This window comes from Notamacropus eugenii, chromosome 5, assembly GCF_028372415.1.
Source record: "Notamacropus eugenii isolate mMacEug1 chromosome 5, mMacEug1.pri_v2, whole genome shotgun sequence".
Classification (NCBI taxonomy): domain Eukaryota; kingdom Metazoa; phylum Chordata; class Mammalia; order Diprotodontia; family Macropodidae; genus Notamacropus; species Notamacropus eugenii.
The window spans coordinates 355,588,935-355,616,622 of record NC_092876.1 but is presented as its reverse complement, the minus strand read 5'-3'; the positions used below and the strand labels follow the sequence as shown (position 1 = coordinate 355,616,622).

Genomic DNA, 27,688 nt, shown 5'->3' with positions numbered 1-27,688 from the left:
ACGTATATCCTGCAAGGTTGCTAAAGCTGCTAAATATTTTGACGAGTTTTTTAGTTAATTCTCCAGGGCTCTATAAGTAAGGCATCGTATCATCTGCAAAAAGTAATAGCTTTGTTTCCTCACTGCCTTTGCTTATTCCCTCAATTTTCTTTGTCTTGGCTTATTGTGTGGCTTGCTTTTCTAGTACCTTGTTGTATAACAATGTGAGCTTCCAGCCTTGCTTCATCTCTGATTCTATTAGCTCATAACCAATCACAGATCTGCATCCAGTCCTGGCGTCAGTCCCTCACTGCAGCTCTCCATGTTTGCTTTTTCTTAAAAAAAAAAATTTTCTCTCACGCTGTACGTTGGAGATTGCTCCCCCGAATTCTTTAGTCTGGAAGTCCCCGGAGCCACCGAGACTGGAGGGTAGGGGGCTTCCCTCCTCTGGCTGATGGAGCAGCGGGTAAGACCACTCTAATGCAGGGATGAAAAAGATGGGCGCTGGGCTGGGTGGGGACCTAGGATAGGGGAGTGGAGGCAGAGATGGTTGTAAAGCAGATTGCAGGCTTCTGTTTTTGCTGCGTGTGGCGGAGAAGGGGGGACGACTAATTAGCTCTGGGGAGAGAGGATTGAAGATCGCCCCACCGAGCAGCATAAACCCCATGTTAGAGCTGGGGGAGAAAACCGAATTCGTCTAATTTACATATGAGAAACCTGGAGGCTAAAGGGGAGTGAGTGGCTTTCCCAGCTTCCCAAAAGCAGTCTCTGGTAGAGAGCAGAGAGAGCCTGATTTGGAAATTTTTGTTGTTGTGGAAAACAATATTTAGTAAAAATTTTAGTAAAAAAATAGAAACTTGTAAATGCGGAAAAAATTTACATTGACTTCATGAACCTAAACCATTCCGATCCTTTAAAACAATTGATTTGCAAGAGAGTACAAGAACTTAATCCAGGGAAATAATGAAAACATGATCAGCAGTTACTGAATATATTTCTCTATATTTTCTCTTTTTAAAAAAATTCATTCATTTTATTCTGAAATAAAACAAGCATTTCCGTAACATAGAATAGAAAAAAAAAGATTATCAGATACGACCCTGCAAAACTCTTATGTGCAATTTGCTTTTCCTTGTAAAGATATAGTAGTTGTCATGTACATTTCTTTTTTCTTTCCCTCCCCCTAGATTGTTACCAATAGACATAAATGTGCCTGTGTATATGTAAAACTATTCCCAACTTTCTTCTCTTTATGAATTCTTTCTCTGGATGTAGATAGCATCTTCCTTCATATGTTCTTTGCAGCTAACTTCTGTATTTATAATAGTCAAAAAGGCTTAGTCCCTCAAAGTTTTTTCTAAAACACTATTGTTGTTACTGAATACAGTATTCTCTCAGTTCTGCTCATTTCACTGCATTATTTTGTGCAAGTCTCTTTTTTTTCTAAGATCATAAGATTCATGGTTTCTTATAGCACAGTGGTATTCCACAACTTGTTCAGCCAGTCCCCAGTTGAGGGGTATCTTTGGAATTTCCAATTCTCTACCACTGTAAAGAGTTGCTATAAATATTTTGCAACATATAGGTTCGTTCCCTTTTTCCCCAGTCATCTTGGGAACCAGACCTAGTAGTGGTATTGCTGGGTCAAAGGGTACAGACAGTTTAATAACGCTTTGGGTGTAATTCCTGATTGCTCTCCAAAATGTTTGGATCAGTTCACAGTTCTGCCATTACTTAGTGTCCCAATGTTTCCACGTCTTCTCTGACATTTGATGCTTTCTCCTTTGATCATTTTCGCCAATCTGATAGGTATGAAATGATATCTCAAGGTTGTTTTAATTGACATTTCTCTAATCAATAATAATTTTGAGCATTCTTTGCGTATGGCTATAATTTATTTTTATTTCTTCATTAGAAAACTGCATATTCATATCCTTTGACCATTTGTCAATTGGTTAATGATTCATTCTTAAAGATTTTGAAAAGTTCTTTATCTGATCATCTGTCTATAAATCCCCCTCCCCCCCATTTTCTGCTTCCCTTCTGATCTTGGCTACATTTGCTTTATTCCTACAAATCCTTTTTAATTTAATGTAATTGAAATCATCCATTTTACACATCACACTCCTCCCTGTCTCTTTTTTATTCATAAATTGTTCATCTATTCTCTCTCTATATTTTCACACAATAGGGAAGCAAGGCACATTATGACATTTTGTCTCACACAAAAAACAAGACAAAGAAAATATTCAGTTTATCGACATCTTTTTTGAATCTGCATTTTTTTGTATATTGGTTACTTGCAATTCCTTTTGTCTCCATCTCCCATGCTTAAATATATGTATATATATGTGTGTGTGTGTGTGTGTGTGTGTGTGTGTGTGTGTGTGTAGATAATGTGTGTGCACTTGCATGTGTGTGTTTGTGTGCATGTGTGGCAATGCTCTTCCAATCCATAGAAGTCAGAGTTTCTGAGTCTCAGGAGATAAAAGGTGCAATTTTTAAAAAACATGAATATGTTTCTATCTGGCATGTGCTTTCTGTTAAAATCAGTTTGTTTATTTTGGAAGAATTAACATTTAAGATATCACCAGGGTGTCCTCCATATCTACCTTAGTAGATAATTTCTTAATAGATACTTGTTCATTGTTTTAAAGGACAGTATTAATACACACCAGACCGTGGATTGGTTCTGAGAAATATGTGTGTATGTTTGTGTGTGTATCTATCTCTCTGTCCCTCTCTCTGTCTCTCTACATATATATATATATATATATATATATATATATATATATATATATATATATATATATATATATATGTAGACCTTTTGGCCCAACATTGTATATATACAATGTTGGGCCAAAAGATCTTTACCTCCAGGAATTTAGCAAACTTATAAATTGTAGATTTGAAACAACAAATCAAAAGTTTTATTTTTCTCATGATTACGCAGCTTATTTACTGAGAGTTATTGATAGTATTTTAAAATGTTTTCTGACAGAGAATACAGGTTGTGTTGAATCAGAAGAGATGATATGCACACAAAAAATAAAATAAAATAAAAATTAAGGGGTGAGGGAGGAAAATACTGGGAGGAGAAAGAGAGAAATGGAATGGGACAGGCTATAACTCATAAAAGAGATAAGAAAAATCTTGTTCAATGGAGGAGAAAAGGGAGAAGGGGAGAGGGGAAAAGTGAAGCTGCTCTCTCCACATATGGCTGAAGGAGGGAATAACATGCTCACTAAATTTGGTACGAAAATCTATCTTACACTAGAGGAAAGTGGAGGAGGAGGCAACAAGTGGAGTGAGGAGAATGATAGAAGGGAGGGCAAATGGGAGAAGGGAGTAACTGAAATAAACAGTTTTGGGAAGGGACAAGGTCAAATGAGGGAATAAAAAAATAAGGGCAAAATAGAGTAGGATAGAGGGCAATATATATTTAGTATTACACAACATGATTACTATGGAAGTCTTTTACAAAACGACACATATTTAGTCTGTATTGAATTGCTTGCCTTCTCAGTGGGGATGGGTAAGGAGGGAGGGAGGGAGAGAAGTTGGAATTCAAAGTATTAGAAACGAATGTTGAGAATTTTTATTGCATATGAACAGGAAATAAGAAATACAGGGATTGGGGTATAGAATTTAATCTTACCCTACAAGAAAAGAGAGAAGGTGGAGATAAGAGCAGGGTGGGGTGTGATAGAAGGAAGGCTACATTGAGGGAAGGGGTAATCAGAATGCAAGGTATTTTGGGGTAGGGGGAGGGTAGAGATAGGGAGAAAAATTGTTATAGAGTGATGTAAAAGCAATTGGTATTAAAACAATTGACTGAATTAATCACTGAGAATAAATCAAAGACATCTTTAGTTTGGAGAATAGAATTTTAGTCTAAATTTCCTAGAGGCAGGAAACCTCGGGTAAAATTTGGCATTGATTGAAAAGTTAAGGTTTTAATGGCAAATTTGATTTTATGATTGTTATTTAATCAGGAACTAGAGCATGTGTAGAAAGGCATCTGAGCCACTTAAGACTTGTCTCAAAAGATGTTCCTTAGCCAAAGTGAAATTATAGGCATATCTGAAACCTGGTTATTGGCACTTGCTATTTTAAGATGCTATGGGACTATGAAGTGACTGTTCTTCTGAATCTAATTGCAGCTATGGATAGGAAGAAAGGCACTCTGAGCCTCCAATCTATGATGCCAGTAAGCATGTGAGAGGCTGGTATGAACTGCAAAAGGTGATCTCATGGGAAGGGTGGGAGAACAGCTGTTCAGCCTGGGCTGAGGTAGGATTCTCCTGACTCAATTTCCCCACTGACACCTGGCAGACTTTAAGCCTGACTGAATGCAAGTTGACAGTCTAATCCTGCCTGGAACTGACAGGATGTTGGGAAGATATTGGTTCCCTGCAATGTCCCTACTCTTAGTGGTAATTTACTGTAGTCAAAAGGTTTGTAATCTTAATACCAGATCTATTGAATTATAGATTGTTGGTAGGGGAACATCCGAGGTTAAGTCTAAAATTAAGCTATTAAGCTTAGGACTTTAGACTAACAACAATAAGGTAGGGTCCTTTAATTCTTAGTAATACTGTGAAGACAATTAGGTTAAGGGCTTGTGAAGGTAGCATACATAAATATTATTTGTGTCTCAGTTGATTAATGTTTTAAAAAAATTCTTTTGTGGTCTATATTCTTTAAAAGAAGTATTACCTGACCAGAAGTTGGAATTATTTTATGTGATATGAACTGTGTTAAAAATGAAAAACAAAATAAAAAAAGTTTTCTGTGCTTTTTAGAGAGAGTGCTCTTAAAATATGAGTCAAGAGGGAGTTTTTTTTTCCAGGTCCAGTGAAATTTGCTTTCATGTTTAAAAAGCAAATTTAGTTTTTACTTTAAAAGCACATCTCCACTTGTGAACACAAAGATCTCATAGAGGTTTTCTTTTGCCTTGGTATTCTACAGTGAAAATGCTAACCTAGAGTATACAGGATGAATAACCTCCTAATACAAAGATCCTAAGGAGCAACGGGCATAAAAGCCCTATTAGTGAAAATAACTACGTATAAATGTTTTTGCATACTGATCTATTTACAATCTGGAGAGTAGGGAAGATACTATGTCCAGTAACAAAATCCTGAAAATGAAAATCATAATCTTACACATTAAAGGAGTGATCATAGACCTTAGAAATCAGGAATTATGAACAAATCAGACAGTCACAGTATAATAGGCCCTGCAACTGGATCTTAGAGGCTGTCTAATCCATTACTCTCATTTTTACATGAGGAAGTTGCAGTCTCCAGAGGTTAAATGATGGCTAGTACATAGCAGGGATCTGAATCCATGTCTTGTAAGTCCAAATCTGGTGTTCTTTACATTGCATCATGAACACAGTGTGTGGCTAGCAAATATTTGTTTAATTGAATCATTGAATTGAAGTGATAAGAGGTAATAGAGATGGAAGGAAACAATAGGACTTTGTGATGGCGTTCAGTCCTTTTAGTGATGTCCAACTCTTCATGAACCCATTTAGGGTTTTCTTGGCAGAGATGTTGGAGTGCTTTACCATTTCCTTCTCCAGATCATTTTGTGCATGAGGAAACTGAATGAGTTGCACAGGGTTACACAGCTGGTAAGTCTCTGAGGCCAGATTTGAAGTCAGAAAAATGAGTCTTTCTGAATCTTAGGCCTGGGGTTCTATCCACTGTACCACCTAGCAGCACTGGACTTTTGATTGACTAGATATCAAACATAAATGGGTGTCTGGGTGATTAGGAGAATGACACAAGTGTGGAAGTGTAGAAGGAAATGATTTTGAATGAAAAGATGTTCTTAAATTTAAATGTGTTTAAGCTGAAATGATTCTTATTCATCTCAGAGAAAGAGGACCTAAGTCCTGTGGGAAGCCAGCTTTACAGAACTCTCAGCTTCTTTCAAGGTCACTGCTGAGATAGAGCCATTAATTTCAGCTGTGTCATTGTGTGAAGGTCACTGGAGTTTCATGATTTGTAAAATGAGGGGATTGGACTAGATAGTTTTCACATCCCCTTCCAGGTTCAATAGTCTATTTGGGAATGTGAGAAAGGTGAAGGTTAAGAGATGAGGAAAGTGGTCACACATGACTGATATTACAGCATTTATGCAAGTCCTTAATTGCATCCTGGGCTTGTTAGATCTCAAGGGTCAGGTTGGAGGGTTGTTACTAGATTACTCTCCAAATAATAGCAGCCTCTCAGATTTCTGGTAAAAAGAAAAAATTGAAAATCGTGTAAAATTTTCTGGGGTATAATGTGCCATTCACAAATAGTCACTGACTACTCTGTGCATGGTGGACTCTTGTCCCTCACCTGTCTTTACATTGGAGCAGGTTTTTTTGAAGCTACAGTTAGTGTGTTTCACTGCAGTCATGGTCTCTGGTACACTGGCCACAAAAATCAAACAACGTTCTGTGGCAAACTAGTCATTGCGTGATATGTGTAACATTCCCTGAAACAACTCCTGTCATAAACAGGATATTGTGACTTTGCTGAAACCCAAAGCTTCATCTGAATTTTCTTTTTTATCTCCAGGTGCATGAAAAATTCTTCTCTCATAGTTTCACATGCAGTCTGATTTGGAGCATGTCTCTTGTGATGCAGTGCTGGGCACAAGGTAAAGATGCATAATTGCCTGCTGTTTTTAGCAGCTGTCAGCACTGAAACAGGGCAGCTAGGTTCCTGGGTACTATTTTGTGTTCCATGTTGTAGACTGTGTCTGTGTGGCTCACCACTTTGAATGTTTTTGGGAAGAATTTTTGTTTTTAGTCATTATAGTCCTTGAGAACTGAGCATTAGACTGAATTTCCAGATGGCAGATCCAGTAAAATCATTAAGACTAGTGATAGACCTGCCCCACAAATAGTGTGACTTAGTTCCTAACTAATCAATGGAATTGAACCAGCTCAATGACCCATTCTGCTGTTTGGTACACGATCTGTTGGTGGTTAAATTAATGTACAGTGCAGACCTTGACTTGACCTTGTTTGAGAAGAGACAGACTTCAAGTTTTATGGGAAATATGGAGAATTTCTAGAAGATTCACAGGAGAGGGAATGGAAATAGGTTAACTTGGAATGGAAGATAAGATAAAGAAAGACAATATGAGTCTTCAACTATTTGTCCAATTTCACTGAAGATAGAAAAGGAGAAAATGATTGAAAGTGAGCACAGGTTATTTCAGTTATTAGACAGCAAAGGGGAAAAACACTGAATGTTCCCAATGGCTCAGATTTGTACTGGGAGGGAAATGATACTAGAAAATTATAACTCTTGGTGATTGTACTACTCCTAGCAGTTGTTGTGGGTTGTCCTTCATTCTTGAGAAGGACCAATGACATCAGGAGGGCAATGTCTTGATTTACAAGTGAATTGGAATTAAGGAGGCAGAGCTGTGCGAGGTCACCAGCCTCACCCCCTCCTCCAGAGTCATGAGAATTGAGTGGCAAGACATAGGTCAGGATGATTGGTGATAGCCCTAGGTCAGTTGTAGATTCAGAATGTTAGAAATGGAGAGAAATTTAGAAATCATACTCTCATTTTGCAGAAAAAAAAGGCTCAGAGAAATTAGGTGACTTGCCCAAGATGATTCAGCTTGTTAGTGGTAGAGCCACAATACTTCATTACTCATAGATGTGGGACAATTTTGTGTTTTCATCAGTGATGTAGAGCACTAGAAGTTTTAGAGTTAATTCAATTCAATGTAATTCCTCAAGTTTTTATTCAGAAGGCTAAGTGGTACAGAAGAGGGAATGGAGTAGGGAAGTTGTTGTGGTTAGTCATTTCAGCTGTATCAGGATCTTTGTGACCCCATTTGGAGTTTTCTTCACAAAGATAGTGGAGTGGTTTGTTATTTCCTTCTGTGGCTCATTGTACAACTGAGAAAACTGAGGAAAATAAGGTTATGTGACTTACCCAGGGTCACATACCTAGTAGGTGTTTGAGGACACATTTGAACTCAGGTCTTCCTGACTCCAGACCTGACATTCTATCTACTGTGTCACCTATGCCCAGCATCAGGAAGACTTGAGTTCAGATCCAGCCTCAGACACTTATTAGCTAGATGACACTGGCTAAGTCCATTAACCTCTGTCTGTCTCAGTTTCCTCAGTTGTAATATGAGGATCATAAAGTACCTACCTTCCATGGTCATTGTGAAGATAAAATGAGACAATATTTGTAATGCCCTACTATGTGCAAGGCACATAATAGATACTCAATAAATTTTTATTTCTTTCCTTACGCTGAGGTCAGGGATGGGGGAACTTGAAAGGAATTTAAAGATCAGCTCATCTAAACTGTCACACTTTAAAAAAAAAAATACCGTCCCTAACTCATGGTCATCTGCCTTCTCCTTGAACACTAGCATCAAGACAAACCATTTAGGTTTGGGATCCCTTTAGGGATCCCTAATGGATAGAAATTAGAAATTTTTGTCTTTAAATTGATCAAAAGAACTTTGATCTGCTATGCCTAATTCTATGGATCTTCCTGGAGCTCCTCAAAACAGGTAAAGACGTTTTCTGTATGCCAACCCTTCAAATATTTGAGTCTAGATGGTATAATTCCTCTATTTACATGAATACTAGAGCAGGAGCACTCAGTGAATTTTCAAGTAATCCAAATGGAATAGAAGTAAAACAACACTGATATGGAAAGATGAAATGAATTCACTTTCTTTTTTTCCTGGGAGAACAGGATATTGAAGGGCAACATGTGGTTTTCAAGGACCTGAGGGATAGAGGCACAAATGATGATCATGAACTATATATCAGAGAAGTAGTATCACCTAGTGGATAGAATGTTGGACCTCAAGTGAGGAAGACCTGAGTTCAAATTCTCCCTCACATATTTGCTAGCTTCATAATTCTAATAAAGTAACCTCTCTGAACCTCATTTTCTTTGTCTGTCAAATGGAGAAAATAATAGCATTTTCCTCACAAAATTGTGAAAGGATAAAATGTGATAATATGTGGAGAGTGCATTGCATTAAAGTGGAACTGTGAATATTATCTCTTTTGTGGATAAAACGTGAGAAAATGATTTAGATTTCAATAGCCAGAGGTTGAGATTAAGGGTCATAATTCTAAAATGGTATATACTAGGCCAGATGAACTATAGATATGCACTTTGGAGTCTAAGATTCTTTTAGCTTAATGTTTCCATTCTGTTTTATTTGCTGTTTGATTTTGTGCTGTGGTGCTGTTTGCTACCAAAACTATAGATTCACAATTGGGGGTGTAGGAGATGGAACAGACTAGATTTTTCTTTCTCTTTCTTATTTTCTTTCAGTTAAGAAAAAAATCTATTCCTAATTGGAAGCAATTTTTAGATATAAAAGGGCTATAGCAATAGAAGACACCCTCCAGGCATGAATTTATAGAGAAGGATTCACAGAGGTAATGGTGAATCAAAGTGATATTTATTTCATGCCAAAAAGAAAAACAAACTCTTCTGATTCTGCAGGGAAAGTGGTTACTGAGAATGAGACAGTGATGCTGGAGAGGCCTGCGTCATTAAAGTGTTCTCTGCAGACTGTTCAAGAGATCATAATAGTCACATGGCAGAAACTCATTAATGGAAGACCAGAAAATATGGCCACCTTCAGCAAACAACATGGAATAGTTATTCAATCAGCTTACAAGGATAAAATAGAAATGACCCAACCAGGGCTCAGTGAATCGACCATCACCTTCTTGAGAACTGCAGTTGAGGATGAGGGATGCTATTTATGCATCTTTAACATCTTTGGTGTCGAAACAGTCTCAGGAAAAACCTGCCTCAAACTTTATGGTGAGATTTTGTGCACATTCGTCAATGCCTTCAGTAATCTTGGAGGATTCTTCTTTTTTTCTTTGCTTGTTTTTTTTTTTCTAATAAATATTTTGTTTTATGTTGTTTTTACATGTTGTTTTCAAATTTATCCCAGCATGCTTTCCTTCCCTATCCCTCAGAGGCTCATGTGTTACAACAAATAAAAAGAGGATGAAGGGGAAAAATAAGCAGAACTTGAAAAGTACTAGTGTCAGGGGGTGGGTAATAAGGTTGGGAATGCAGTGTTCTGCACACAATAACCTATCACCACTGCAAAAGACTGAGTTGAAGGTATCCTCCCATATCTCTTCTTTAGGATCACGTTTGTTGTTTGTAATTTTGCAGCATTCACTTTTTGTTTTTTTATGGCTGTTCCTTCCACTTCTATTATTATAGTCACTATGTATATTGTTTTCTTGGTTATGCTAACTTTACCCTGCATCTGTTCCTATAAGTCTTTCCATGTTTTACTTTATTCAATGTGTTTGTCATTTCTTACAGCATAGTAACATTCCTTTGCATTTTCATGTCAAAATTTGTTCAGCCATTCCCTAATTGATGGAAATCTATGTTTGTTTCCAATTCTTTGGCTCTACAACAAGTACTGCCATGAATATTTTGGTGTATATATATACATATATATATATATATAGGGACTTTTCTCTTTTCAGTGCCCTCTTTGAAATACAGGACCATTAGTGAAATCTCAGGGTGAAAGAGTATGGATAGTATATTCACTTCATTTGCACAATTCCTAATTGCTTTCCAGAATGGTTGTACTGATTCACAGCTCCACCAAGGCAGGACTGTACTATAACCCCTTCAACGCTGAGTAGTTCTTTTATTATCTTTGTCAATTGACTGAGTGTGAGGTAAAAACTGAAGGTTATTTTGATTTACATGTCTTTGATTATTAATGCTTTGGAATATTTTTTTCATGTGGTTGCACCACCTAGGTGCACTATTTTAAATATCTGTGTATCTAAACATGCATACACATATACACACATACATATGTGTGTATGTTGTATGTTGTATGTGTGCATGGTCAAATGTCACATATTTGCATGTATTTGCACATGTACATATATTTATACATATTTATAAATTGTTTATGTAGGAGTTTTTCAACTTCTTGCAGTGAAAATGATCTATTTAATCTTTTTTTACTCAAACTCTACTTTTAGAAATACATTTCCTATCCATAGCTGTGAAAAGCTTATGATTGGCTTCCCTTTCATTTTTCTATTATGATTATCTATTATTAAGGTCACATATCCATTTTTTAACTTATTGTGGATTACAGTATGAAGGTTTGTTCAAAATTGTTCTTTCCTAAGCAATTTTTCTTTTAGGATTTATCAAACACCAGATTGTTGGTCCCAGTGTTTCTGGTTCTCCCTTGTCTAGTCTGTTATATTGATCTGCTCCTTTATTTAAACTAATACTAAAAGGTTTTATGGATTCTGTTTTGATATACTTTGATATCTGGAATGCTCCTCCTCCATTCTTACCTTTTTCATTATTTCTCTTAATATTTTAGATATTTTGTTCCTCCAAATGATTTTCATTATCATTTTGTCAAATTCATTAAAATATCTATTTGATAGTTTAATTGGTACCACATTAAAACTGTAATTAAACTTTGGTAGTACAGTCATTTTTATTATATTAACACGATCACTGAAGACATATTCAGTTAAGTTGACCTTTATTCTTTTTTTCATTAAGAAAGACTTTATAATTGAATCTAGGCAATATTTTGCATGTTTTTGTAGACTGATCCCCAAACATCTTATGTGTGTTTTAGTTATTTCTAATGGAATCTCTCTTTGTGCTGTTATTGCCTCTTGGATTTGTCATTTATATATAGAAATGATACTGATTTTTGAGTATTTATTTTGTAGCCTACAAATTTGTTGAAGGTATTATCTTAATATATTTCTAGATTGCCTAGTATTTTCCAAAGAAAACAATGTATTATAGTAAATAGGGATAATTTTGTTCCTTCTTTGAATGCCTTCACACTTGTGTTTTCTTTTTCTTTTCTTACTGCTTTTGCTAGCATGTCTGAAACTATATAAAATAATAGCAGGGAGAGTGGGCATCTTTGCTTCCTTGCTGCATTTCTCTGGAAATCTTCTAGTGTACACCCATTGTATATTATGTTTACTTTTGGTTTTAGATGGATCCTTGCTATGATATTAAAAAGGTCCCTCTATGTCTATTCTTTGTATGAATTTTAGTAGAAGTAAGTCATATTTTGTTAAAGATTTTCATAATCACCTGGGATTGAATGTTTTTCATTTTAATATGGTTAATTATGATAATTATTTTCCTAGTGTTGAATCATACTTGGGTCCCTGATATAAAATTCATCTTAATCATAAAGCATGGTTTCCTAGAACAATTGCAGTACTCTTTTTGATAGGATTTTGTTTAATTTGATTTTTTGATGTGTTGATTTTTGATGATTTGATATTCCTCAATGCTAGTAGTCCATAGTTCTTCTTTGCTTTATCTTTCATTAGTTTGGGTATGAAGACTATATTTACATCATCGATGGGGTCTGATTAATGTTTTCTTTTCAGTTTTTGAGAATTGTTTTTGTAGTAGCAGTATTGCTCATTCTTTAAAGGCTTGGTAGAATTCTTCTGTAAATTTATCAAAATCAGGAAAATTTTTTTCTTTCTTCCTTTACATTGAGTTCACTTTCTTTTTCTGAGACTGAATTATGTAAGAACTCTATTTGATCTTCTGTTAATTCGAGTTTTTTATATGTTTGAAGGTATTAATCTCTTTATTTTGTTAGCTTATATATGTGCTTTGTAGGTTCTCAAGATTAGTTTTATATCTTCCAATTATGATTTCACTTTATTCCTTTGTTATTTTGTTGATTTGGTTTTCTGCTCTCCTCTTTTAAAATCAGATTTGCTAAAGATTTATCAATTTTGTTAGTCTTTTTAAAAAAAGAGCATTTGTTTATTTTAGTTCTGTTTATTCTTTCTCTATTCTTATGTGTTTCCAACTTGTCTATTTTTCTCTTTTGTGCTTATATTGGGATATTTATTGCATTTTTAATTGTTAAAGTGAATATTCATATCATTAATTCTCTCCTTTTCAGTTCTGATGAAGTGTATTATTAGGGATCTAATTCACCACTCACCTAGAAATTTAAGTTTATTGTTTCATCATTATAATTTTTTTCATATAGCTCTTGTCCATATCCACGCTATCTTTAAAATATAATATTTTGCTTGCATAGAGATCAGGTACATTTTTTAAAAGGATTATTGTTTTTCTGTTTCTCTTCTTCAAGATTGTTCTTCACTTCCATATATTTGTATTCCCAATCCATTCTTTGCTTTGGAAAATCTCATTCCTGTGCATTCAAGGTGAGTTTTTATTGTCTTTTTCCCATCTGTAATCCATAAAATCTGCTTCCACATTTCTTATTTCTCTTTTGAACTATTTGTTACAATACTGCTGTGGTACCATGGTTTTTGGGAAGCCATAGGTTCCTGTTTCTCATCAGATATTGATTCCTTTCCATGCATCTTGAAATATTTGTTCAGAGATGTTTGAATTCATTTAGATACCTGGAGGCTATCTTTACTTTTGTTTTAACATCTTCCCTGATGAATTATCTCCTTATGCTCAAAGTTTTGAACTGAGTTTCCTTCCTCCTGAGATCTTCAGTGATTTGTCTTCTTCTCATTTTGTATTTGCCTATTGCTTATTTTCTCACTTCTTCTTCAAAGGTTGGACCTCAAAGTTATCTCTCTCCTAAACTACAGGCTTGTATCATCAAATGCCTTTTAGACATTTTAAACTCAGGGTCTTGTCGATCTCTCAAACTCATCATGTCTAAAACAGAACTCATTCAATTGGCCTTCCTCTCTTCTATACTTCATTATTGCTACATATGTCCTGACTGTTCTCCATTCACCCATGTTCATTACCTCATTGGCATCCCTGACTTCTCACTTTCACTCATCCCACATAGCCAGTCAGTTGCCAAATCTTGCCTTTCCTCCCTTCACAACTGCTCTGATACCCTTCCCCTTCTCTGTGTTCACACAGCTATCATCCTGGATAGGACTCTAAACATTTCTTGCTGGATTACTACAAATGTCTCCTGATTGGTCTCCCTTCCTTAAGTCTCTTTCCAATCCAGTTCATCTTCTGCTAAGATGCCGTAGTGATTTTCCTGAGTTCTAATCATGGCTCTCCTCAACCCCCTCCCCTACCCACTAGGTAAATTTCAATATCTTCCCCAAGGACCAAATATATACTTCCTTGTTTGAGATTTAAAGCTCTTTAAAATCCAGGCCTTTTCTATCTTTATAGTGTTTCCACTACACTACAATTCAGCTACAGTGGTCTACTTGCTTTTAGGCACTCCCAGCACTCCATCTCCCATCTCTGGGTACCTTCACTTGGGCCTTTTAGTTTCCCAGGCTTCCTTTAAGTCTCAGCTCAAATCCCATGTCTTCAGGAATATTTTCCAAGTTCTTTCAGCTGCCACGGTGTTTCCATCAAAGATTATGTTCCATGTTCTCTCTGTATTTCTTATATTGTCTAATTATTTACATATTGCCTCCTTTATTAGAATCTGAGCTTCATGATGATGGGACTTTAAAAAAAAACAAAAACCTCTCATCATATTCCTGGTACTTATCGCAGTGCCTGGCACATAGTATTTACTAGATGTTTTTTGATTGATAGTACCAGTATAGTTCAGATTTTTCCTTCACCCCAGAAGATAAGTATACTTTCAGGACTGTTAAATATTCAATCCTTTCCATTAGACTTACATTGTTTGAGTAATTCACTATCTTTGTTCTCTGAGGACACCGTGCAGAAGTTAATGTGCATCATTTTGCTCTGAGGCATATCCTTTTCTCTTGCTAAAAGGTCAAGTGCTGGAACTCTCAAATTGAGAATTCTCAAATAAAACATTACCTCTGAGACAATGTCGAAGCAAGCATACTTCCAGAATATTCCTTTTCTGGCCAGAATAGTAGATTCTGTGACTATGCTGCCTCAAAATTTCAAAATCCTCCAACTTTCATATGAGAATTTAGGCTTCAGTAACAAAGCCCAAGAACTATGCCTCAGTTCTGTCCAACTATATGTTAACTTGTGCTATATGTTTTGGCCACAATTCACTATTAGAAATGTGGAGTAGTGGATAGAACACTGGACTTGGAGCCAGGAGGATCTGGTTTCAGATTATGTGACTGTAGGTAAATAGTTTGACATCTCTGATTCTCACTTTCCTTATCTCTAAAACTATGGTGTCGGACTAAATGGCCTCTGATATCTCTTCTACCTCTAAAATCAGAGGTTCCCAAACTTATTTGACCTACTGCCTCCTTTAAAAAAAATTACTCAGCATACCCCTGGAAATCCACTTTATTTAACCCTTTAACAGTGTTTTGGAAATTTTCATCATTTCAAGAAAATAACATCCCTCTGGATTATTCCAGCCCCTCTCCCTCCCAAGGTATTGCCCACTTTGGGAACCTATGCTTAAGATTTAATCTTTATGATCCTGTTAAGTTTTCGTGGGACTGGGCACTGAAAATGACCAGGGAATGTCTTTTCCCATAATGCAGGTCCCCTATTCTAAATATTGGTTTAGTTTTCCAAAATCCAAAAAAGAATGAAAGATCCTAACTTTGTATATCTACAGTCACTTATAACTCATAGAAAGAGGTAGCTCTTCTTTCATGAGTCTCAATCAGTCAATGAACTTGTATTTTACATGTGTTATTAGCAAGGCACCATTAGGCATGCCCAGTGGGCCCATAGGGAATTCCCTGTCAGTTGCCTACAAACACCTTTGCTTTATGATATAATTAGGTGGATTGGGAGAATTCACCATATAGGTAATCAGGGATTTCCTTCAACTACGTGCGTCTATAGTAGGATATTTCTGTCCCCCAAGCTCTGCCTTGCATTGTAGCCTGATCATTTCTCCTGTTCATAAACCTATAATGGCTAGAGAAAATTCAGTTATTGTTGGCATCATCTTAACAGACCCCATAAAATTAAAGGTCTTTCATGAGATAGCTAAGTGACACTGTGGATGGTATTGGATTGGAGTCAAGAAGACCTGAGTTTGAATCGTGACTCATTAGTTATGTGACCTAGAGCAAGTCATTTGCTCTCTCTCTGTGCTTTAGTTTCCTGATCTGTAAAATGGGTATAATGATAATACTTTTATTTGTTTAGCCAAAATGAGCTGTAGGATTATAAAAAGAATTGGAATCATTTTTTTGAGAATTTTTCAAAAGAGAACCTAGAAGATTTGAAAGGGTGGGGTGAATCTGATGGAACAAGAGCCTGTATCTCGTAATAGTGCTATGAGATATCTTCTTTCTTTAATATAATAAAGCACATTCCTCAACAGATAAATGGTCAAAGTATGTGAACAAATGTTTTTCAAAAGAAGAACTGCAGATTATTCACAACCGCATAAAAATGCCCAAAATCACTAATAATAAGAGCAATGAATATCAAGACACTATCATCTCACACCCTGGAAATTCCAGAAAGTAGCAACAATCATTTCTGGAGGACTTGTGGGAAAGATAGGCACGTTAATACATTGTCACTGTATCTGTGAAATAGTACAACCATTCTGGGAAGTATTTAGGAATTATGAAAATGAAATGACTATCATGTCCATACTCTTTGAACCAGAGATTTCATTACTGAGATTTAACCCCAAGGGAGTCACTGATAAGAAGAAAGTCCCCATGTACTGCAAAATATTTACGTTTATAATCAGTACTTTGTGTAATAGCTGAGGATTGGAAGCAAAGTAGATGTCCATCAACTGGCAATTGGGAATAATTGAACAAATTGTGGTACATGAATGCAGTGGAATATTACTATACTGTAAGAATATTACTGTATTCTTCTATAGCATATTACTATATTCTTATATAGCATATAATATTTCTAAATTATTCCATATAATTATATATGTTTATATTTTATTATATATTTACATATAATTATATACGTATTATTACACTATATAATATTACTATACTGTCAGTGTGATAAATACATGGAAGCATGGAAAGATCTACATGAACTGATACAGTGTGAAGTCTCAGAATATAGAATACTATACACAGAACTACCACAATGAGAATGGAAAGAAAAATAACGCACAAAACCCTCAAAAGGAAATATGACAAAAATATAAAGATCAAGTACGACAAGTAGCCCCAGTCCACCCCTTAATGGAGGTGATAGACCACCAGCGTTACACATTGCTCAATTTTTGAACTTTTTCAATGTGGTGATTAGTTGTGCTTATTATTCCCCGTCTTAAAAATACTGTTTGTCATATGGCATGGCCTTGTGGGACGCAGAAAGTGAAGGATACATGGAATACTATGGTAGTGTAAGAAGCAGAAAATATCAAAAAGAACTTATTTAAAAAAGCGTTTTGTTTTAATCCCTCATTTATTCATTTCTGGGACTTAGGGTAATTTCCACACACACTGGGATTTTTCAGTTCTGTTTTGTACCCAGAATGGCTATTTAATCTAAGTCAGAAAAAAAATTGTCCCTTCAGTTCAGAGTTTAATCCTTACTTTAGGGCAACAATGAGAAGCCTAGGTTTAGCTGTTAGCTCTAACACAGCTCTGGGTGTTTCTGAAGAAGCAGTAGATGGTCTGGTCTGTTGCTAAGCCCCCTTGGGGTTCCTATTCAGCAGAGAAGACAGTTTCTAGGAAACTCTAGAGATTAGGAGGGGAGCAATCATTCAAGGTTTGAATAGCATATATGTCCCAGCAGTTTTTGTAGGTTAAAACTACAGAATGTCACCCAGCCATAAAATGTCAAATCAGTCATTAATTAACTAGCCAACTGACTTAGTTCATCAGCTTAGTACGATCCCCTCCCCTTGACCTGATGTAGGAGGAAGGTGTCCTTGAAGGGCTTTTCATTGCTTGAGTCCACTACTGTCTTTCTGTGCTGATGTTTTTCTTCTTCCCTTCCCTTCCCTTCCCTTCCCTTCCCTTCCCTTCCCTTCCCTTCCCTTCCCTTCCCTTCCCTTCCCTTCCCTTCCCTTCCCTTCCCTTCCCTTCCCTTTCCCTTCCCTTCCCCTTCCCTTCCCTCTCTCTTTTCTTTCCCTTTCCTTTCCTGTGCCCCATCTCTCAGTCATTGAGCTGCTTTGTCATAATGTGAGTTGCTTGAATTTGAACCTTCTATTCTATTTGCCCTGCCACCAACACTGCCCAGGAGGCTAGATGGCATGGTGCAAATGGAGGCTGGACTTGGAGCCAGGAGGATGGCAGTTAAATCCTACCTCAGACACTTACTAGCTTTGTGACCCTGGGCAAGTCTCTTAATCCCTTTGATTCAATTTTACCACCCACAAAATGAAAATAATAATGACAGCATTTATGTAGTGCCTACTACATGCCACCTCTGCTAAGCAATTTGGGGTTATTATCCCATTTTATCCTCACCACACCCTGGAAGATAGATGCTATTATTATCCCACCTTATAAATGAGGAAATTGAGGAAGATTGAGATCAAGTGACTCAACCAGAGTCACCAGAATTGAGTTTAGGTCTCTGGGATTATAATGGCATCTCTCTCACAAGGCTGTGGTCAAACTCAAATGAGGTACACTATGTAAAGTGCTTTGAAAACTTTAAAGCACTCTATACATATTAACATTATCGTTACAGTCTTAAACCATATCCTCATCACGTCAGACCTGGCCCACCATGATGGAATGTTCCCTCTCATCCCTGTTTCCAGGCTTTTGCTGTGTTGGTAATTCATTCTTGATTTTCTAGTATTGTCTCGGTAAAGGGCAGAATTATGGGTGTTTGACCTGGCGACAGTCAGTAACTTTGGGTCCAGGGTCACCAGTACTCAAAGCAAGACAAAATGAGGGCAAGTGCATCTTTACTCTAGGATGAGGAATAGCATGCTTTTCACTATTTATGTATATATAACATACACATACATGCACATGTATACATATATGTATGTAATGTGTGCCTATATGTAACACATGTGTGTATGTGGGAGTATATGTGTATGGTACGTGTGTGTGTGTGTGTGTGTATCATCCCGTCTCCTTATCTACCATGATTGAGACACTTTCCTTCCTGCTTATTAGTGCTGTCATTTTTGCTATTTTATCTCCTGGGTGGTTGGTGCCTGCTTATCTGTCTAAAACATTCGCTGACTTGTACGTAAGACACTGACAACCTGGGTGACTTAACATCTGTGGGCCTTGATCTCCTCATTTGGAAAATTAAAAAATAAATAATGGAGTTAATAAATAAAAATTATGGAATATTAAAACCTATATAAGGTCCCTTCTAGCTATAAGGTAGTAATGGCTTCTCCCTTACAAGGTTGTGAAGATAAAATGAGATAACCAGCAAAAAGCATTTTTTGTACTTTGAAATACTGTATCAATGCCAGACATCATTATTATTTTCCTATGAATCAACATATTTCAGGAACCATTTCTTATACTTTTAAAAACAATTCCTTACAGTGCTGGGCACATAGATGCTGAATCCATTTTGAGGAAAGATCATTATTGGTTTTTGTCTCAGTACAGCCTACAGTTTTCCTGAACTACCAGTTCTCTGAAGGCCACCTGAATGTCACCTGCTCTGCTAATGCACGGCCACCTCCTGTGATCTCTTGGAAGATCAGTCCAGAGGTGCCAAGTAGCACTGAGAGCATCACTCATCCAAATGGTACCACATCGGTCACTAGCATCCTCCACATCAAAGACTCTGAGAACCATGTGGGGAGAAGGATATTCTGTAATGTGGAGCACTTGGACTCTAGGATGGAATACAACGTGGTCCCAACCAAAGATGACTCAGGTAAGGATGCCCTTTCTGGTGTTTGTGAGGCCCATAACCAGTCAGTGTCATTCTTTGTCTCTGTATCCCTCAGAAAAGTAGCAAATGGATCCCCCAGGAAAACCAAGAAATAGGTAACAAGATGAGGGGGCATGGCAGGATACTTTGCAGACACTTTAATCATGTGTGAGCATTGTGCCAGGCACTACCAACAACCTTTTGGTGTTGTTTTTCAGTCCTGTCCAAGGCTTCATGACCCCATTTGGAGTTTTCATGGCAAAGATACTGGAGCAGTTTGCCACTTCCTTATCCGATTCATGTTACAGATGTGGAAACTGAGGCAAATAGGGAGAAGCAACTTGTCCAGGATCACAAACCTAGTAAATGTCTGAGGCTGAATGAACTCAGATCTTCCTGACTCCAGACCCAGCACTCTGTCCACTGAACCATCTTTGGTTCCAAAAAGAAAAAAAAAGTTCATATTACTTAGTAACAGTCTCTCCAAGGGAGATATGATGGGCATTTACAAATATATACAAATTAAATGCAAAGTCATTTGAAGGGGGAGGCTCCAGCAACTGGCAGATCATGAAAACTCACACAGACAATGAATGATACACTCAGCTTTGAAGGAAATTTGAAATTCTAAGAGGGAAGGAAGATGTTTCTGTGATGTGGCAGCGCAATGGCAGCTTCCCCACATATATCCCTGGTTTTCCTGAGCTGACACTAGGAGTGTTGAAGGGGAGGGCCTTTATTTTGACCTGTTGCACTCCATCTTGCACCCTAGTTGGCCAAATAGACCTTGTAGCTAGACCCCAGCACTAAAGACATACCCTGGAAGGAAATGTAGGCCTCCCTCCACAGAAAATAGCACCAGCTCTTGACTCTGAATCCTCTTCCAAACCAAACACTGCTGATTACTTCTCCAAGGGACAGAGGGGACTCAACCCAAAGCTAAGTGTCGGATAGAACCAATATTAGATGTTCAGATTGTCTCCCTTATAGAGTCTATAAGTGATTCTCCTCCTTCTTGGTCCCTGGGAAGTCCCTACAGCTAAAACACAGGACTTCTAGCATTTAGATCTAATCCCCAGAGATCCTCTGCTCATTCTGTATCTTTATGTTACTTCAGAGCTTTCTGTTTTGTTTCAAATTATAAAATTTGAAACAAGATTCCCATGGAGCTTCTGTTCATTGGCATGCATAGTACTGGAATAGATTGTCCCTCCACCTCCATTTTACAGATAAGGAAACAGTCCTAGAGGAGATAAGTGATTTGTCCAAGGTCACATAACTAGCAAGTGATGGAGGCATGATATGACCCTTTTCTAGCTTTCGTGGTGAGTGACTTTGACATCCTGGAATATCACTGAGGAAATCCTTGAGCTTCACTTAGTTGAAAATGGTTAAGTAGAAAAATTTTGCCATAATTCATTCAGTTCAAAGCAGAGTATTAAAGCTAGGCAGTGTAGAGTGACCACTTTAGTCTCCCTAGTCAAATAGCTTTAGAGTAAGGCCATGGAAATATATCTTTACATACCAGAGCCCTAGAATTGTATCTTATTTTCAAGAAATTTAAAATTTGAAATAGAAATAGACGTCCAATATATGTAGGTGTGTATTTATGTATATATCCATATGTATACATATGCATGCATATGTATGGGCATTTATGTATATATATACACAGACATACATTCAGTTAGAGGTCAGAACATATGATGAGGAAGGAAATGTTTCCAATAAAATTAAAACCATTCATTCATTCATGTGTACCTTTCTCAAGGTTTTTTTGAACATCTGTCTCTTATTTTCTTCTCCCTCCACCCCTCCCCCCTTCCCCACAGGCCATAGCTTTTCAGTGGCTATATTTGTGGGTATTCTTGTGCCCGTAGTGATCCTGCTTGTTTTGATTCTTATCTTACTGTACTGGAAATATCGGCGCCAGAGTGGAGGTGAGTTGTGGGGGGAGGGGTTGTAGGAAAAAAGGAGACAGTGGGAAACAAAGGAGAGCCAAGCTGTCTTCTCAAGCTGTTGGGGGAGCATGCTATTAGATATTGAGGAGATGGCAGAGTTATGTTTTATGTATTCATTTCAAAGTATTTCAATGGGACTTCTGGGTCATATGATCCCCAGATGGAAGACTAGACATTTGCTCCCATCCTCATGAACTTATAACACTGCCACAAATAAGAAATATATTCAAGAAGCAAAATAAAATTCTCCACAGGCCAAAACACAAAGAAATTTTACCATGAAACAACTCAATAAGCTAATTGCAGAATAGGTTAATCTTGAATACTGAGCATGCTCACTCAGGGTCTTTTCCTCCCACTAGTCACCATGCTGGTGATGTAATCACACCTACAAGTTGGTGTTCTGGGATCCACTCACCAGTGTCCTTTCTGGGGGCTGTTTCTGCCAACCTGCCCTGTCCCTGAGGTCACTCCCACCCTCTCCCCCCTCGAATTCTGTGGCAGCAAACAGCAGAACTACTCTGTCCCTCCTTTACGAAAGTATAAGGATTGACAGTTGTAGCTTTATCCTTTGTTCTCTAAGAGGATCATGACATCAGGGAGGTGATGACGTGACATGCAAGTGAACTGGATTTGAGTGAAGGAGGGCTGTGCAAAGTCACCAGCCTCACTTTTTCCTGTGGAGCCATCTGGGTCTAGCAGCAAGATATAGATCAAGATGAGTGGAGATGGCTTTGGATGCAGTAGGAGACATTAGCGTTTTCAAGCTAAGATCTTTAACAGGTCTCACTTTGACTGAGGCAGTGCCCATTCAGATCTCACTTTGACTGAGGCAGTGCCCATTCAGTGATTAAGTCTAGATAAGAAATGAGCCAAAGAATGACTTCTTTATCTCCTAGTGGGGGAGGGGGGATCAATCTGGGGGAGGATGTCCCTCAGGGTTTCTGGCCAAAACAGAAATAATTGCTATTTGCATTCATTCTCAGCCAATCCTGGCCCAAATGATGAGCAAGTGGGGCTTTCTACCACTGCCTAAATCAGACCTGCACAACTTGCAAGCAGGAGCTATTTGTGACAAGTCAAAGAACTTCCTCTACTTACAAAGGATGTTCACCTCTAAATTTTTCTTTGGACCTCTGGAAATCTTTTACAAGCAGTTCAAGGGCATGACCCAAGGGCCATAAGTTATGCAGGCCTGGTTTAAATCAAAGAATATATTTTAGAACAGAAAGAAAATGAAGTGCATTAATGGAAAGAATGAAGGGATAATCCATTTTAGGAAAAAAATATAGAAAATGAAAAAACAAAACAGTTGTTGAAGAGGAAAAGTAAAGGGATTTTAATTAACTACCTGAGAGAGAAAAAGAGGGGAAGAAGTAGATAACTAGATAAAAAGAAAGAAAACAACTGAAGTCTTGCAATAAACAAAACTATGGAAAAGGGCATCAAATGGAAGGATGTGGGGCTTACGGGTTCAGGGAATAGAGCCTGTGGGAGTAAGGTTGCCTTAAAGTAAGTAGATTATACAGCTGTCTGAGAAAGTGGAAAGATTGCTGGGCTCAACATCAGACAGTGTTTGCCTACACCTTATTACCCATGTGAGCTATAGTGGGAGACAAAATTTAGTAGGGAAAGCACTGCCTTGGGAGTCTAAGAACCTGGGCTTGAATTCTGTCTTTTCTACTTCTTCCCAGTGTGACCTTGGGCAAGTTTCTTAACCTCTCTGGGCCTTGGTTTCTTCACCTACAAAAAGAAGATATTGTATTAAATTACCCACTGTGGTCTCTCTGGGCTCTAACATCTATGATCCGGTGATCTTAAGTCACTTCTTACTTGTGGATTTCAGTTTCCTCAACTGCAAAATAGGAAGAAGGATTAAATAATATTAAACTTTAAATCCTCTGTTTCTCTCCAGACCTGATTTTCTCCTCTCCCACCAAGCACTAGGCCAGGGGTGGAGAACTTGCTGCCTCAAGGGCAGTTAGCCCTCTAGATCCTTGGGTGCAGCCCTTTGAGTGAATCTAAGTTTTACAGAACAAATACTTTTATTAAGGAGATTTGTTCTGTGAAGTTTGTATTCAGTCAAAAGACTGCACTTGAGGACCTGGAGGACTACAATTGGTCCCAAGGCTGCAGCTTTTCCACCCCTGCACTAGGTAAACACATATGCACTTGACCTTCATGACCTATGTCCCCTTTTTACTCAATCTCTAAGACCAGCTGGTGAAATGATCTACTGTCTGCAGCCATGCCTTATTTTATTGTTCCCATGGCTTGCTGCTATTGTCACTAACTTTTAAATGGTATACACTAGTGACTGATATATCCCTGAGAGGGAATTGTTTTAGTGTCTCTTTCTAGAACTTTCATGAATGAAGCTATTAAAATTCTAGGTGATTTCCATTAAAAAGGGAGAGACGCAAAGGGAATTAGATGCTGTAAGTAGAGTTCGTTATGCAAGTGAGGAGTTTTGTAGGGGAATTTAGTGTTTCAGTAGAGAAACCAGGGCCCTCAGGATGATGTAGTAGTAGGGGCACTGGACAGGAGGAGAGTTCATGAGTCTGCTGCTGTGATCTTGAGCAAATGCCTTCCCTTCTTTGGGTATCTTAATTTCCTTCTCTTTAAAATAAAAGTTCTTGTGTTTTTTTCTCTTAGAACATGGCTAATATGGATGTCTGTTTTGCTTGTCCATTTTTGAAATGGGTTTTCTTTTTCTTGCCTTCTCAACAAGTAGGGGAGGAAAAGGGGAGAGAGAGAGAGGATTTGGAACTGAAGATAAAGTAAAACTGAATTTTAAAAAGGAGTTGTCCTTAGATGGTCCGTAAGATCATTTCAAGCACTGTGAGACTAAGAAAGGTGTTTTTTGTTGTTGTTGTTGTTTTTTGGAGGAAGGTATTTGGCTTAAAGCCTTCTTTAAGTGTACTCCACAACTCATGATCTCTCCACCTGTTCTTTTTCCTCTAATTAGGTTTCAGAGTCTTAGCACTTAGTTATTAAGAATAATGTGTGTGTGTGTGTGTGTGTGTGTGTGTGTGTGTGTGTGTGTGTGTGTTTAAGATACCAATTGTCCCTGTCCTGGGGAACTGGAGAGTAGATGTTGTTTAGTCATTTTGATGAGGGTGGAAGGGAAGGAGATTCTGGGGGGGTGGGAGTAGGGGGGGTATTCGGGAGGGATGAGACCTCCACAAAGACTGGAGCACAGGGGCAGGTTGCATGGAATGAATTCTTGGACTCAAACATTCTTGAAATCAAGGTAAATATTTGTTGTGCTTTTCAGTAAGCAAGAGTTCTTAGGGAACCTGCAATTTGAATGGGGTACAGATAAAGTTTATATAGGATATTCTATAGTAAAACATGTGCTAAATATGTGAACTAGGTGATTGAGGGCAAGATTATGGAGTAGTTATTTCTTAAAGGAACATGCCCTTTTAGTATCTGCTACATAGGTATTTTACCCACAGTTCATCGGGAAATAGCCGGGGGTGGGGGTGGGGTGTTACATAGAGATGTGGTTTTAGGCCTAAAACATTGTAAATCAACTAGTGGTCATGGCTGATTAAGGAATACCAGGCTGCTCTCATCAATGCCTTGTCAGACAAGATAGATGTAAGGGAGTGTACAAATGTCTAATTCTGGGATACGTATGATTGGTCAGTGAGTAGTAAATATCATTATGACCCAGTGCACAGCCAGATCAGCCAGTTCACAGCTGGTTCAGACTAATAAGTTCTATAGGTGCCGCTGGCTACTCTATCAGGAAAAGAGATAAAAGTTTTGCTAGTTCAGGCTACGTCTCTGGGCTAGGGAGAAACTGCCTGGAATAGCATTTTGAGGCTAGGGAGAAATGTGATTTTTAGAGAGAAATGTGGTTGTAGAATTGGGGTCCAAGCACATACACCCAAGCACCCCACCATTTTCAGTCTTGTCCTTCCCTTGATCCCAGTTGGGGTTTTCTTGGCAAAGATACTGGAGTGGTTTGCCATTTCCTTCTCTAGCTTCTTTTACAGATGAGGAAACTGAGGCAAACAGAGTTAAATGACTTGTCCTCAGTCACTCAGCTAGTGTCTGAAGCCAGATTTAAACTCACATTAAAATTTTAAGGTACCAAAATATTTAAGATACCAAATGTTCAAGTACGTTGGGGATTAGAGGGCAGACATTAAACCAGAATCAGCCTCATGTTATCCTAAGGCTTCCTGGTGGTTCTGTACATATCTCTTTTATTGCCCATCTAAGAGTACCTCTCTTGCCACTTGTCCTGAGTATAGTTTATGGCACTTATCCCAGCTGTAAAAAGTCTTACTTTTAGTTGAGGGGGGAGGGAGGTAAAGTAAAGGACATTATAGGGCAGGAAAGAGGGCAATGGACTGACAGTCAGAGTATCCCTGGCTTTAATCCTGGCTCTGTCATTCACCATCTGCATGACTGTGGACAAATCATTTAATCTCTTTGGTTCTCATTTTTCTTATCTGTAAAATGAAGGGGTCAGATTAGTTGAGCCCTGAGAACCCTTCTCAATATAAAGATCAATGATTCTACAAAGAAATGGCTTCAACAAGTATGAATGAATGAAAAACTGTGAATAAAAAAATAGATATGAGTTGATGACTATATCTAAGTTCAGATTCTGACTTTCCTCCTTACTCCCTGTGTAACTATGGGCTATTCTAAGGGGGAATCCAAGACTAACCCTCTGAGATCCATTCCAACTCTAAAATTCAGTGATTCTACAAAGAAGTGGCTTCAAGAAACACTCTAAAGGAAATAATAGACAGTGACGAAATATAAAAAGTGATGTATTTTTTTCTTGTGTTTCCTTAAGTAAAAATTTCCAGCTTGTTCAATTTTAGTTACTCAACCTCACTGAGTCTACATACCACTGAAAAAATGTTCACTTTCTGCAGAAACCTTACTAGATCATGTGCTTCTGGGAAAAAAATAAAGAGCAGTTTCACACAAGAAAGTCAGATAATGTGTTTTTTTTTCTCAGGGTTTTTTGTTTGGTTTTGGTTTTCATATGTATTGATCTTGGAGTCATAAAACCTGAGTCCAAATCTTGGCTCTGCTCTTTCCCCCACAGGTCCCTTTAGCCTCTTTGAGTCTCAGTTTATTCACATAAAACAAGTTGAGTAGAGTCCTTTCTCAATTTTTGAGAATAATTTGTATAGTGTGGAACAAATACTCATTTTTTCCCCAAAATTCAATATCCTGAAAAATTTATCTAGACCAGACCTCTATTTTTTATAGTTCCTTTACAGCTAGTTCAAATTCTGCTTATGATATTAAATTAAGATCTTTATTCGTACTTTATTAATTTGTCTATTTTCTGTTTGTGAATGTATGTTTTTAGGAATATAACCTTTTCCCCAGGGACTGCTTTTAGATGTACCCCAGAAATTCAGGTATGTTCCTTCATAATTATCATTATGTTTCATATAGCTATTAATTTTTACTTATTTTTTTGACTGATTGTTTAGTCCAGGGGGAGGTTTTCATTATTAAATTTCTATGTCATTGTCTCTGTTTGTGTATTCTGTATTAATTGCTATTTTCATTTCAGTTTGCTCTGTAAAAAACTGTATTTATTATTTAGCCATTCTTACATTTCTTTTCAACTTTTCTATGCTTTTAATATATGGCATATATTTGTAATGGTGCCATGTGATACTGAAGGATACATATGTATATACATACATATATATGTATCTTTCTATATATAGATAGCTTTATGTATCTGGAAAAGTTAAGGAGTGAGGTTACACAATAGAAAGAGCTCTGTTTATAACTCACCAAAGTTACTTCATTTCATTCACTATGTATATGTATGTGTATGTGTATGTGTATGTGTATATGTATGTGTGTGCATGTGTATATGTATATGTATTTGTGTATGTGTATGTGTATGTATATGTATATGTATATGTATATGTATATGTATATGTAATGGTCCTTGTCAAAACATGCCATACATCTTTTAGCTCTAATTTCTCCAACAATTCA

At 37.4% G+C, this 27,688-nt stretch overlaps 1 protein-coding gene across 2 annotated transcripts in view; it reads left to right on the top strand.

Annotated features, from left to right (window-relative positions):
* Nucleotides 1–246: 246 nt before the first annotated feature.
* The window catches only part of CD200 (CD200 molecule), a 41,186-nt gene continuing 13,744 nt past the window's right edge, over nucleotides 247–27,688 (top strand). The window contains exons 1-6 of one of the 2 annotated variants that reach the window (XM_072614012.1): nucleotides 247–445; nucleotides 6,561–6,642; nucleotides 9,492–9,818; nucleotides 19,452–19,730; nucleotides 21,560–21,667; nucleotides 27,039–27,090. In XM_072614012.1, coding sequence (XP_072470113.1) covers nucleotides 434–445; nucleotides 6,561–6,642; nucleotides 9,492–9,818; nucleotides 19,452–19,730; nucleotides 21,560–21,667; nucleotides 27,039–27,046 — 816 coding nt within the window. In that variant the 5' untranslated portion in view covers nucleotides 247–433 and the 3' untranslated portion in view covers nucleotides 27,047–27,090. The remainder of the gene's footprint in view (nucleotides 446–6,560; nucleotides 6,643–9,491; nucleotides 9,819–19,451; nucleotides 19,731–21,559; nucleotides 21,668–27,038; nucleotides 27,091–27,688) is intronic. The other variant, XM_072614013.1, reaches the window with a different exon arrangement.